The 14,744-nt window shown below is 37.9% G+C and overlaps 1 protein-coding gene across 1 annotated transcript in view; it reads left to right on the top strand.

Moving 5' to 3' along the window:
- Nucleotides 1-12,570, top strand: part of NUCB2 (nucleobindin 2) — a 38,761-nt gene extending 26,191 nt beyond the window's left edge. The window contains exons 6-13 of the mRNA XM_087717337.1: nucleotides 234-419; nucleotides 1,656-1,746; nucleotides 2,473-2,531; nucleotides 4,217-4,309; nucleotides 5,553-5,642; nucleotides 6,638-6,808; nucleotides 8,156-8,237; nucleotides 9,252-12,570. Coding sequence (XP_087573463.1) covers nucleotides 234-419; nucleotides 1,656-1,746; nucleotides 2,473-2,531; nucleotides 4,217-4,309; nucleotides 5,553-5,642; nucleotides 6,638-6,808; nucleotides 8,156-8,237; nucleotides 9,252-9,376 — 897 coding nt within the window. The 3' untranslated portion in view covers nucleotides 9,377-12,570. The remainder of the gene's footprint in view (nucleotides 1-233; nucleotides 420-1,655; nucleotides 1,747-2,472; nucleotides 2,532-4,216; nucleotides 4,310-5,552; nucleotides 5,643-6,637; nucleotides 6,809-8,155; nucleotides 8,238-9,251) is intronic.
- Nucleotides 12,571-14,744: the final 2,174 nt, after the last annotated feature.

The following is a 14,744-nucleotide window of genomic DNA, read 5'->3' as shown; positions in this document are numbered from 1 at the left end:
GAGTTTCTTCATATTTTCATTTTCTGCTAATCCAAAGGAGATGGTTGTAGAATTTATTGTTCAGGAATTCCTTATGAACTTGGATATATCCTGAGAAAAATGTCCTGAGGGAAATGAGAAGGGGGCCTGGTCAACAAGAGTTTCTTAATGCTGGTTAGCTCAAAGTTTATCCTCACTCTAGAGGGGGGGGGGAAACAGATTTTGTTTCAATTTTTAACTCTTTTTATTTGCAGGCTACACATGACTTAGAAAACTATGACAAAACCCATCATGAGGAGTTTAAGAAGTATGAGATGATGAAAGAACATGAAAGGAGAGAATATCTAAAAACACTGGATGAAGAAAAGAGGCACCAAGAAGAAGCTAAATATGAGGAAATGAAAAAAAAGCATGGTGATCACCCCAAAGTGAATCATCCTGTAAGTCCGCGGTTTTTATCCACACTGTATAAAATATATTGGATTGTATATTTTTATTTATTTTGTTTATCAAACTTATATGGCCGCTCATCTGACACAAAGTCTGAGTATGTAGAACAGGGGTCCCCAACCTGTAGGCTGCAGGCTAATCACCACCCTGCTATTTGAGTGGCCGGCTGGTGCACGTGCCTCTGTGCATGCGCGCAGCCCCACTCGCATGAGTATTATTGTGGATACTCTTGGCCCCACTCACACAAACCTTGTCGTGGACATTTGCAGTCCCACTCGAGCGAGCCTCATCACAGATGCTCTCGGACCCACTTGTGCATGGCCGCGAACATCATAGGCATTCGCACACCCACACACATGTGCTTGTCTCCCGACCCCCACTCCAAGCCACCCACCTGGGAACTCTGGAGAACTCTGGTATAGAATAACAATTAAAATATTATATAAAATATATATGTTATATATTTATATATTATATAGTTATATATTTAAAACAAAAATAAAATTTAAAAAGGTAATGAATGGGAACACATCAAATAAAATCTGTAGTATGGTCATACACTAGGATAATGGAACTCATCAGAATTGTATGCAGAGATCCCTTGACTGAAAAAGTCAAGATCACAAGGGTCAGTTAAATGGATACTAAATCATTTATTCATTCATTTATTTCAATATCATGACAGGCTTTACCACACTAAAATATTATAGTTTTTGAGCTTGATTTTTGGTCACTAATCTCATTAAGCTTTTAAACTATAACCAAGTATAAATGCCATTTCCTATGCCTCCTATACAATGATTTGTTAACTAAATAGGATACCCTTTAAAAATGGAAAGATTCTGGGTTTTTTCAAAAAACATCTTTATATTTTCCACTTTTTTTATAGAAACTGGAGTGTGACTAGATTCTACCCGTTGTTTTGTCACAGTGATATCAGTCATACTACATGGGCATTGCAGATATTGAAATTGTTTTTAGAGTGAATATAAAATACATTTTATATCTGTATAGTTTTCCACGAGTTTATACTAAAGTGGCAGAGAAATTATAGTATCACAATCTTTTCCTTGCAAGGTATATCAGAGAAAAAACCCAAAGGCTGCTTTAGGGGAAAATTAACTAGATTTTTGAAGTCCTTTGCGTAACCTAGTATGATTTTTAATTCTATGTTAAAAGCTTCTGTGAAATCATTTGCACAACTTGTGTTTATTATCACCTTTCAGGGAAGTAAAGACCAATTGAAAGAGGTATGGGAGGAAGCAGATGGCTTAGACCCCAATGCTTTTGATCCAAAGACTTTTTTCAAGTTGCATGGTAAGATATATAGTTAAAAAACATTAAGAAACAGAATTATCAAGAATATTGACAATCCTGTTGCCCTTTCCAGATTAACAAATGTATCTTGGTATGTGATTTTCCAGAAAACCTCAACAGATGCATGAAGTGTGGTTTTTTTTCATATATTATGGTTATGGTTATGGTTTATTAAACTTGTATGCCGCCCTATTCCCAGAAGGGACTCAGGGCGGCTAACAAACTCATAGGGAAAGTGGGTAACACAACAAAAGCAAAACAAGACAAACAATTACAAAAAACATATTAAAACTCCGCAACAGGCGCACCAATTCGAGTGGGGCTGGGAACTCATCAGCCCCAGGCCTGTCGGAACAGCCAAGTCTTAACGGCTTTGCGGAAAGCCAGAAGGGTGGTGAGGGTCCGAATCTCCACAGGGAGATCGTTCCAGAGGGCTGGAGCAGCCACAGAGAAGGCCCTCCCTCGGGGGTCACTAATATTATACAACAATATATATAATACAACAATATACTTTGTGTATACAAAGTACAATGTACTTTGTGTGTCTGTCTGTGTGTGTGCGCACATTATTGTACATGGCTTTGCATTCACTTTTTCTAATCAGGTAGTTTACCATATGATTTGCAGCAACATATCCAAATATTAAAGTGGGAATGATTGTGGTCTAGAATTATGTATGGGTGTGCTAGTATCTCTAATTATATATTTATATGACTTTTTTAACAGATGTCAATGCTGATGGGTTTCTGGATGAACAGGAATTAGAAGCTTTATTTACTAAGGAGGTAAATATGTGTAACTGGATTATTTCAGAATCATGAGGTTTGATTTGGCTCAGTGCATGAGCAAATAGTGACCATTGAATGGGAATGTTAGAATGGACATTGAGTTTTCGCAGTTTAATTAACTATATCTTACTCAAACTCAAATGAACTTGTACAAAACAGAATAATATTACTATTTCTAAAGGTATTCTTTAGGGCAGTCGTAGCAATTGAAGGACGGTTTACATTAGCAAATATAGTGAATGTCAGGAAAATATTTAATGTAAGTCGTTATCGGTATCTACTGTTTCAGATGCTAATTGAATAAGAAACAGCTTATGAATTCATTTCAGTAGTACTGAATATCATTAGAGTGATATATCCTAATCTAAACAGACTCTCCCCTCATTTTGGACTTCATCTTTTATAAACTATGAACAATTTTCTTAAACAATGCTGGGCGGCTAACGTGAAGTACATTCAAATATCTGGCACTCATTAAGCTGAGACTAGCAATATTATATGTAAATGTCCCATAACTAGGCATATGTATTCAAAGACACGTGAGATGTTTTTGTATGGATAGAAGGTTAATTCCTCAATTTCTTAATGATTCAATCACCTTGAACATTGAAGTTTCAGTCTCCTCTATCAATTATATAATACTAAAACCCTATAAATAAATTCCCATTAACAGTCACCCGGCAAACCCCCTTTCCAGCCAGGCACAGCGCCATTCACTGACCTAGGGATATCGCCAAGCGGCGTGAGCACCTGTTCGGCGCCGCCTGGCTCCCGCGGTTTGGCACCTTCAAAATGGCAATAAATGGCACTCTGCATGGCTGGAGGGGGGTTTGCGTGAGCAGCTGTTCTGCTCTCGCTCACGCGCCTGCCAGCCTCACAATGCATGGCCCAGCTCTCTCCACAGAGCCAGGGAACCTCTGCCACCGCCGCCACATGGCTTTTTTTGCGGCTTCCAAACTGAGTCTTCCGGCAATGGCCGCTGGGTGGCTGTGCATGAGTGTGGTTGCTTCATGGCTGCTGTGCTGTACTGCTGCGACAGCACAACACAGACATTCGCCCATGAGGCTGTGCCCGGCTCTTTGGGAGCCTGCTCACAAGAGAGCAGCCACCTGACAACCCCCCTTTTCAGCTGGGCACAGTATCCCGAAGGCACTAAGCAACACGATCACCTTTGCCTCCCCCCCCCAGGTTCCCGCAGCTTAGCACCTTTGGGATACCGCTAGGTTGGTGAGCGGCACTCTGCCTGGTCAGAGGTGGGGGGTTGTCCAGGGGGCTTATTTGCAGGGGAGGGCTTATATTTTGCCCACCAGAAAAATGTAGCATGGCCTTATTATCAGGACATGTCGTAATTTCGGGAAAACACAGTATCTCTGAATATCTCCCAAGGGAAGATAATCCCAAATTTTATTATGTTCCTATTAAATACATAGGAAGAAAATATTTATCTCAAATATCTATTTTTGTTGATCTTTGTATTTTGTTGCATTTGCTATTTATGATGTCTATCATACTGTGGATATTTTAACTTTTGCTATTTCATATACTTTGTTAAGTTGTTGACAGTTGTCTGTTTGCAGTGAGCTGTCTGTTTAATAAATAAATAGCATTAAAGCAACATATTTTCATAACCAAGTAATAAAATTTGGAATAGCCTGTTCAAAGCATATTTCTTTTAATCTTAGTTAGAGAAAGTCTATGACCCCCAAAATGAAGAGGATGATATGGTTGAAATGGAAGAAGAGAGGCTACGAATGAGAGAGCATGTCATGAATGAGGTAAGGCTTCAGGGCACACATTTTACAATTAAATGTTAAAAACAGGTTTGTAAGTATGTATTTAAATAGTGGGCATATTTTCCAAACTAAAACATGTTTCTGAAAGTGCTTATTTCAGAGCTTTCCTGACCCATCCCCAATATAGTGTAAGTTTATTATTACATGTCTTTGTTGTTGTTAGTTGCGAAGTTGTGTCTGACCCATCGCTACCCCATGGACAATGTTCCTCTAGGCCTTCTGCCCTCTACCATCCTCTGGAGTCCATTTAAGCTCCCGCCTACTGCTTCGGTCACTCCATCCAGCTCCCTCATTCTCTGTTGTCCCGTTCTTCTTTTGCCCTCAATCTTTCCCAGCCTTAGGCTTTTCTCCAATGAGCCCTTCCTTCTCATTAGGTGGCCAAAGTATTTGAGTTTCATCTTCAGGATTTGGCCTTCTAAAGAGCAGTCAGGGTTGATCTCCTCTAGGACTGACTGGTTTGATCTAGTTAGCCTTATATGCATAGCTTTATTACAGTTTGCTGTTGAATTATATCTAAATAGTGCAATGAGTAATTGTTCATGAACAGATTGCTTGGGGTGGGAATGTTTCTGTGAATCCATCTTTATTTTTAATTAATAAGAATGCTATTCCAGCTAGTGTTTACAACTTTACAACTTTTTACAGCAATTATATTTATATAATTATTAAAACTTCTACCTTCAAACTGTTGAATGATCAGCCTATTGTCATTGCAAAAACCAGCTTCTCAATGAATGATTCTTCTGTCAGGTTCACCATGATCATGCAGATTTGATATTTCTAATCTGGTTATGTGAGGGGGGAGGGGTTTTTTGGCCACATAATAAGAAAATATTAAATTCTCACATGCTATTGATACTTGAGTGACATGGAGTTTTAAATGTTACTGATGAATTCCACGTATCTCATCAGGATAGAAATATTTGCAGAACCCCATGAGATGAGATTAATTTGTATTTTACTGCTTAGGCACTTATCAATTATTCCCATCCCTATTACCATTATGTTTTATGCAGTATAACTAATCCTAATTTATTTTATTGTGTACCAAAATATGGATTTCCTTAAGTAGGGGAGGATACATGGAGCCAGGAATTTCTGTCACGACTTTTCTGCAACCTCATTTCCATTTGTTTTAAGAACTGCAAACAAATTAGCCTAAAATCTCAATCTCAATCTCTCTCTCTCTCTCTCTCTCTCTGTGTATTTGCTTCTCTTTTAAAAGATTGATGTCAACAAAGACCGGTTAGTCACCATGGAAGAATTCATGAGAGCTACACAGAAAAAAGAGTTTTTGGAGCCAGAAAGCTGGGAGGTACTAATGACACATTTGAACTAAGATTGATCGTGGTCATCAGCAAATGGCCCATCTGTTTTGAACTTTTAATCATCTATTTTTTCTTCTTTCTATTTTTCTGTATTTATCATTAATGACATTATGAAAATAAAATTTGAACAGTCATTGTTTGAAACTGAGTAAGAATGCACATTATGGCAATAGAATTTGAGCAAAGGAATAACTAAAGTTGGAAGAAAAAGAGAATAATTGTTTTACCTGTCTTTTTCTACATGTATACATTTTATCCCAAATTTGGCTATGATGAAAAATATTATACAGTTGTAATACTACTGTTTCTGGAAATTTCTCTCCTTAGAGTAATAGTCCATAGTTAAAAAGGAACCTTAAGAGCTTCCACCGTACTTCATGGATAGTACCCAAGGGAAATCATGGGGATATGAAAGCTAAGTCTGTGAATAACCATCCATTTAAAACAAATACAGTCCATATATTTTCTGGACTCAACTTTGTCCATGGAAAAAGTCAGAAAGTCAGAAAATCCAAGAATGGTGGACATAGTTCCTCTTCGTTATTGCTGTAAGGAGGAGCAATTTGTTTCAGAAGCAGCTCAGAAGATGCTTAGACACAAGGTCTTCTATTGGCAGGTGGTCTCTGTTGGGGTTTGCTCTGTGGTGTGGTAGACTTCAGTTCTTCTCCCTTTAATGAGGAGGTTGATTGCAATTTGGTTTTTAAATTTACTCCAAAGGCAAATTAACTCCAGGTGTGTACATGGAATAGGGAAATGGGAAGCTGATGGAACAGTAAGGGCAATGTTGAGAAATTGTGTCCTTGCCTTTCACTTGGGAGGAATTTTAGAGTGTTTTAAAAGTATAATTTCCCCTTATCCAAAAGTAGGTGATCAACAAACATCTTAAATCTTGGACACCAATACAGATGTAGATGACTCTGATTTCTCCCCCATTAAGATTTCTTTTAAGGAGTTAAAATTGGTTGTTGTTGTTGTTTTTGAGACTCTGGACCAGCAGCAGGTCTTCACTGAAGAAGAACTGAAGGAATTTGAAAGTCACATTTTCCAGCAAGAAGACGAATTGCAAAAGCAGGCATTGGAACTTCAGAAAAAGAGAGAAGAACTACAGAGGCAACAGGACTTCCTTCAGACTCAGAAACAAGAACTTGAAATGGTACAACTAGAACAGTTGCAAGCTTTCCTTTGCATGTTTGGAAGCTAATTCATTTTGCTTTTATTAAAGACATAAAGCATCACAACTATGAAGTCATGCATACTGCATATACAGGTAGTCCTTGAGTTATGACCACAATTGAGCCCGAAATTTTCTGTTCTTAAGCGAGAAGTCTGTTAAATGAGTTTTGTCCCATTTTATGACCTTTCTTGCCACAGTGGCTAAGTGAATCACTGCAGTTATTAAGTTAGTCACACGCTTGTTAAAGGAATCTGGCTTCCCCATTGACTTTGCTTATCAAAAGGTGACTCTGGGACACTGCAAACTTCATAAATATGAACCAGTTGCCTAGCAATCAAAATTTGATCATGTGATTATGGGGACAGTGCAACAGTCATGTGAAAAATGATCATGTCACTTTTTTCAGCTCTGTTGTACTTTGAACAATCGTTAAATGAACTATTGTAAGTCGAGGATTACCTGCACTGCCTACATGGGACGGGCTCACTAGTGACAAGCATCCCCATTCTGGAGGGACAGGGACACCTCTATTGATGGGCAAAATGAATGTCAGATCTTTGGCAGTAACTTTACCTAAAGCAGAGGTGGGCAGCGATGGCCACTTCATGACTTGTGGACTTCAACTACCAGAATCTTTGAGCCAGGCCAGCTGGCTCAGGGATTCTGGGAGTTGAAGTCCATAAGCCATAAAGGGGCCACTGTTCCTCATCTCTGACCTAAAGCAAGATTCTCACAGAGTCAGCTTCAACAAAATTTATTTAAAAAGAAGCTGAATAGATTATAGAAATTTCTACAACTGGACTCCTTTTGTTTTTAGAATCTTTTAACTTGTTAAGACATAAACTTCCCTCGTGTTTAATGCCCCCTCTCTGAACAAAGAGGCTTTCTGTCTGTTAACCAGTTCACTAAAGAATGTGCAGTTGTCTGTTAGTATTTTCACAACCACTTGAATCCTTATAAAGCTGGGCTGGGTATTATAGAAAGACAGCAGAGAGTTAATTATTTTAGTATGTTATTATTTTGTCTGTTCTGATACTTTTTGATTTATTTGCCAAAATAACATGGCTGGTCTTTTGAACACTGAGTTCAGGAAAGAGGTGCCCCCTTGTAACTCTGCCTTGTGTGTTTGTGGTATGTTTCAGTTGTAAGTTCTTGCTTGGTCCATCAAAAAAATTCAGATTCTGGTTCCTTTTAACTGAGGAATCTGGCTTAGCATGGCAAGAAAGACCAGAAAGCTAAATGCCAGTTTATTATAGAAAATGAAAATTTTGAGGCCTCGGTTTAAATGTTCTCCATCTTGTTACCTGTCAATTAACTGTTTTACAGGCTGTTAAACAAATGGAACATAAGAAGTTACAGCAAGGACATCCCCCTTCAGGTCCAGATGGAGAACTGAAATTTCAACCAGGTAAGTAACTGTCTTCCTCCTGCTCTGTTTTTCTTCCATTGGTTTTCTTTTACTTGCCTGCCTAATAGAAAAACAAGGCAGTAAAATAGACTGCTTTTCCTTTACCACAACAGTATTCAGGTAGTCCTCGACCAATGACTATACAGGTAGTCCTCAATTTATGACCACAATTGAGTTCAAAATTATTGTTGTTGTCAAAAATTTGTTAAATGAATTTGTCCCATTTTATGACTTTCCTTGCCACATTTGTTAAGTGAACCACTGCAGTTGTTAAATTAGTAACACGGTTGTGAAGGGAAACTGGGTTCTCCATTGACTTTGCTGCTCAGAAGGTTGCAAAATGATTCCTGAACCCTGCAACTGTCAGTTGTCAAACATCTGAATGTAAATTACATGACCATGAGGTTGCTGCAATGGCAATAAGTGTGAAAATGGGCATAAGTCACTATTTTCAGTGCTATTGTAACTTCAAACGGTGACTATAAAAGAACTGTTGCAAGTTGAGGACTATCTGTAATGGAACCTGGCCATTACAGTCAGAAATCATGACGCCCCATCCCTGTCCTCCTCAATGTGGACATTATATAGAGCCCCATGGAAGGCTCTGGGACACCTAATGCAGGTTGTGCCCTGGGCCTCACCCACGCCTTGAGCATCTTTGCTTTGCTTTTGACTCTTGGCATCCCTCAAGGCCTTGGTCCTGCTTCCCGCCAGAACCCCACATGTTCCTCCCCACCCCCCATCACCAATTGCTTAGTTACCTTTTAGCATAAACATCCTCCTGGATGTTGGGGAGGAAAGCAAGCTGTTCCACCTCTCGGCGTCCCCAGGTCACATGACTGTCCCAGCAGTGAGCATCATGTTCAAACTTCTACCATTATATCAGAATATATCAAACAATAATGTGTATTATATATTTTGGACTTTTTCAGAACATTACTTCATGAGAAATGAGATTTTGATTATGAAACAATTGCTTACGCAAATAACATTTTAAAATATTTTGTGTTACAGCTGCATCACAATTAGATGGAAATGTGCAAAATCATCCAGTGGGCGGCAATCAGCCTTTGGTGCCAGGAAATGTACCAGTGCAAGAAGCAGCTGCTAGATCAGATCATGTCCAGTCTCATCCTTAACCACTTGTGCCTCGGTTTATACATATTTTGGGGGGTGGGGGGGTGAAATAATCAGACTAAAAAGAAATGTGAAAAGAAGGATAATGTTAAGTTTCATTTCACATGTGGAATTCATATAGGATTAAAACCCCAATTCAGTGTGTAGATCTTCAAAAGCACAAATGATATAATACAGGATCTTAAAGTTGTGGATATTCTAGTTTTATCATTACGCATAGGTAGACAACAGGATATCCAACTTTTTTCCTGCAGAATATTCTTTTTTTATCTCAGGTATAATTTAGCTTCCTTTCCTTTGTGCTTTTGAAAATCTTTCCCCTGTTTCACCATTAAATTATTTACAGAGATATTGTCAAGAAGAAAGTTAAGATGAGTAAACCCCTTAAATTTCTCGATGTTCTCCTTTGCTAATGGGTTTGAAGTTGGACAAGTTTATTGCTCGTCTGAACAAAAGATAAGACCTCCACCTCCATTTTAGTTCATGATGGTATGTTCCTAAAAGTGCCAACAACTTAGAGCTGTAATTTTATGGCTATGGATGAATGAGTTGTAACAATTCCTTTGGTTTTCAAGATCCATTGAAAAGAAACATCTGTGATCCAATTTCAAAAAATTCTACTTTTTAAAAGAAGTGTAATTGCAGCACGGAGCCATGGGAAACAGTGAATGTATTTTCTGTTTTATAAAAAGCCTATGAATACCAATGTGACAATTCTTCACACTGAAATATTGTGCATTTAAGTGCATTGATTTAGCCATCTTTATTGTTACTAACTAAATGCAATTCATCGCTGCATTTTGGCTGCAAAGAGGATACTTTTCTTCTCCCTTTTGTAACATGCCAGTTGCATTTCTCTCTCTATGAAGCATGAAAGAAAAGCTCTTTAGATGGCAGAAATATTTTTAGAATTAACAAAGACCTTGCATTGCCTTTTCCGTCTTCATAAAAGAGTGATTTCAAAACAATCACTGCGTTTCAAACGACGTTTCTCAGAAACTCTATTTTGAATTTTATTGAAATACTTCATTACATTATTAGACAGGACTACAAAGGCAAAAGGCATGCATATAAACACTCTCCATCATTTTAACACAAATAGAAATGTCCAGAACCTTACAGGTGAAATCCAATTCCTTCCTTCAACTGGTAAATGCATCCTCTCCTCCATTATGTTAATTTTGATTTTGATGCAAGTACTGTTGATGTAAATAGAAATGTTTGCTGGTCTAAATTCTCCTCAATTCGTAATAACACTTAAAATCCAAATTTTCTGAGGATAACATTTCTTTGTGACTGAAGAAGAAAGGGGATGATTAAAAAATAAGAACACAAAGTCATCTTGTTACTGAAGAATTATAATTTTATTTCCAGAAAATGGGACATAATGTATAATTATTTATATAGGCGGTTTAAAAAAAAAGCCCACAGTTTTTGTATATAACAAAATGAAGAACACCCTCTTTTAACAGAAACATTAAGGGAAAAGAGTCCCTTGTTACTGATTAACAAGGTTTGCATAATACTAATTATGACCTCAAATGGATTAAATTCTCTTTTTTATAGAACAATTTTAATTATTTAAAAAAACTCTTATTTCCTGAGCAACCCTTTCATGCTTTACGTATTACACAGAACTAGGATGTTTCCATTTTGGATCTTATTAAGGACCACAGGACTCCAAGTAGATAATTTGAAGACCATGTGTAAGTTTTCTTTCTCTCTTGGATTAATTGGAGTATGCGGCCTCTTCCCTATTCAGTATTTTCCTTTAATCTCACTTACCCAAGGCTGTAATTGAACCAATGGCAAAATGTGCCAAAAGCAGAATGTAAAGTCGTAAAGGCTCTATAAAGTAGTAAGTTCTCACAACTTGCCTCTTATAGTTAGAAAGATAATATTGGAATTTTTAATGCACAGCCTGTTAGGCTAGCGAAGGAAGTTTGTTCCCTTTTTAAACTAACTGTTTAAATACTTCCCTGTTTGCTCTGTGTAGGAGATACACAGGACATATTGCATGGCATAGGGCAGCCAAATGGAAGGAACCACTGGGAACTCCATGTTGAATGAATTCTTATTTGGATTATGTAGCTGTAGCCCAAAAGAGTATTGATGCCTTAGTTCTTATTTATTTCTTATACCGTAGACCCAACTAGCCAATCAGTAGAAACTTCCACAGAAAAGTTTTCCATTTTCTAGAGTTAACATCTTGAACACATATTGTGAACCTTTCTTATGGTTTACAAATATGCTTCGTAAAAGCTATCATCATCTTCTTTTTATTTACAATTATGCACATTTTTGTAACTCAATATATTGCCCTTTAATTTTATATAGTATTCACCCCGTTTTAGGTTATAAATACAATCAAAAAATTGGACAGTGCACAATCCAATCTCAGTTATTGTCTTTTTCAGTGTGCTTCAAAAATGTTCAGATCATCAATGTCTTATTGTAAATGTCCTACTCCATACCAAGTAAAAGTTGCAAAGAGAGATGGAGTATGATTACCCACAGAGGCCACTGAAACTATTCACAGCACCAGGGACAATGACAATTGGAAATTGGATGACGTTTGCCCTGAGTACTAAATCAATTGGAATCTGTAAGGCTGTGTACAGCTTGAGGAGCTGGTTATAAAGGAAAGTAACTTTCACAGCACAATTTCCGACTGCATATTTTTCCACTCAGTGATTGTTAATGGAAATTTGATAGCAATGGATTTTAGAATTGAGAAGTAGGGGGACGGGACATCATAAATTTGAACTATCTATAGAAGAGGAAGATTTGGTGATTGCCAAATTATATCCTTTTCCAATCTCCTCATTCCAAGATCACCTACCCAATCACCTGAGCAAAAGAGGAACTCTGAAAATCACTATCCCATTTGCCTTTCCATTGGGTGGGAGCCACTGGCATTACAAATGAATTGTAAGATAAGTTATATTCATTTCTTGTCAAAGCAAATTGTGTTCAGGTGGCACACTTCTGATGGAAATTATAATGGAAATGGTTGGTTTATCAGATTTCCTGCACAACTTTATCTTGAACCTTATCGGGACAAAAATACCTTGGATGTAAAGAATAGCAAAGTTGTACATATCCATATGTTCTCAAGTGCAATATTTGTAAGAAGAATGTTGTTCCACTTGTGCTTTGTATAATTTTTAATCAGATTAAATTGAATTCAAACTCAGTTTCTTTTGGTTACTGCTTCTATCTTTTTCTTCCAGTGGCTGTGGAATGAAAAAAAATATCAAAACCATATAGAGGTCATAAATAATACTTTTAAAAATCTTGGCATGTTAACTCAGCACATACTGTATTATCTATTTTTTTAAAATTTCTACAGCTCCTTCCTTTGACATATTGTCATAAGTGGTGTTTTAACATTGGATGAAATTAAAAACCTGTACAGTGCATTCAGAAAGTATTCAGACCCCCTCCACTTTTGTCAATTTTGTTATGATGCAGCCTGATTCTACAGTTGTTGAGATTCATTTTTTCTCATTTGTCTACACCCAGTACTCCATAATGACAAAGTGAAAACAGAATTTTAGCAATGTCTGTAAATTTATTAAAAAGAAAAACCTAAAATATCACATTGATGTAAGTATTCAGACTTTGCAACAACACTTGAAATTTAGCTCAGATCCCTTCCAGTTTTTTTGATAGTTGTTGACATGTTTCTATACCTTGATTGGAGTTGAACTGTGGTAAATTAAATTGATTGGACATGGTTTGGAAAGGCACAGACTTCTCTATAGAAGGCCTCACAGCTGACATTGCACACTGTAGCAGAGTGAAAACCATGAGGTCAAAAGAACTGCCTGCAGAGCTCAGAGACAGGATTATTGCAAGGCACAGATCTGGGGAAGGCTGCAATAAAATGTCTGTTGAACCAAAGGTTCCTAACAGCATAGTGGCCTCCATAATTCTCAAATGGAAGATATTTGGCACAACCAGGACTTTTTCAAGAGCTGGTTGCCTGGTATAAGCCGAGGTGGCACAGTGGTTAGAGTGCTCTACTGCAGCCACTTCAGCTGACTGTTATCTGCAGTTCAGCTGTTCAAATCTCACCGGCTCAGGGTTGACTCAGCCTTCCATCCTTCCGAGGTGGGTAAAATGAGGACCCAGACTGTGGGGGCGATATGCTGACTTTGTAAACCACTTAGAGGGCTGAAAGCCCTATGAAGCAGTATGTAAGTTTAACTGCTATTGCTATTGGTCAAACTGAGCAACTGGGGAGAAGGGTCTTAGTAAGAAAGTTGACCAAGAACCCAATGGTCACTGACTGAACTCTAGAAATCCTGTGTGGAGATGGGAATGGGACAGTGTTCTAGAAGGGTAATCATCATTGCAGCCCTCCACCGATCTTGGCTTTATGACAGAATGGCTAGAAGCCTGTCCTCAATGTAAAACACATGAAAGCCCGCTTGGAGTTTGCAAAAAAGCACTTGAAGGTTTTTCAGATTGTGAGGAACAAGGTTCAGATGAAACTAAGATTAAACTGTTTGGCCTCAATTCAAAACATTAAGCCTGGAAGAAATTAGGCAGCGTTCATCACCTGCCCAATATAATCCCAACAGTGAAATGTGGTGGTGGCAGCAGCATGTTGTGAGGATGTTTTTAAACATCAGGGAGTGGGAGATGGTCAGGGTTAAGGGAAAGCTGAATGGAGCAAAGTAGAGAGATATCGTCAATGAAAACGTATTCCGCAGCATTCACAACTAAGTATAATTTTGAAAATAAAATTATTAAATACTACTGCTATGGATCTTTAACCCTCTGCAGTATTTCTGGTGTTAATTCTATTGTAAGAAGGCTGAATCTGGCCTGTTCCATTCTGTTCCAGCTTTTATTCAACATGGGAGTTTTGGGGTAAAGGATAGATTCACGATGGAAACACAGATGATTATGGTACTATCCTTCCTCCCATGTGTAACAGGTGAGGAACATGCCTGTGTTGCTGGAAGAAAAGGCCCAATTTTAAAATTGACTTTTGTTTGCCTGGTTCCCCCCAATCCATAATCCCTGGCATCATTTGCTGAGCAAAAGAGGATATTCTGCACAAAATAGACAGACAATCCACTTTCAGAATTCCTTGGCCTCAGCAGTTACAAAGACGCAACAAAGGCCTGTCAAAACAGCAATTTGTATGTGCTGTCAAATCAGAACAATTCATGGTGGATTACAAGCAAATCAAAATGTGACAAAAGTACAGACAAAATGTTCCAATAAAACACTGACTAGTGTTAGGCTCCACCTTAAAGGTTCTATGAAAAAGTTTTATTTTGATAGTCTTGCAAAATAATGTCAAGGTAGAATCTGCAAATGAGCTTCTAACAGATTGATCCACAAGATGGCAAT

The sequence above is a fragment of the Thamnophis sirtalis genome, unplaced genomic scaffold (genome assembly GCF_051295495.1).
Source record: "Thamnophis sirtalis isolate CommonGarterSnake01/CBP01778 unplaced genomic scaffold, rThaSir2_p1.2 scaffold_1, whole genome shotgun sequence".
Taxonomy (NCBI): domain Eukaryota; kingdom Metazoa; phylum Chordata; class Lepidosauria; order Squamata; family Natricidae; genus Thamnophis; species Thamnophis sirtalis.
This window is presented reverse-complemented; position numbering and strand designations above follow the sequence as displayed.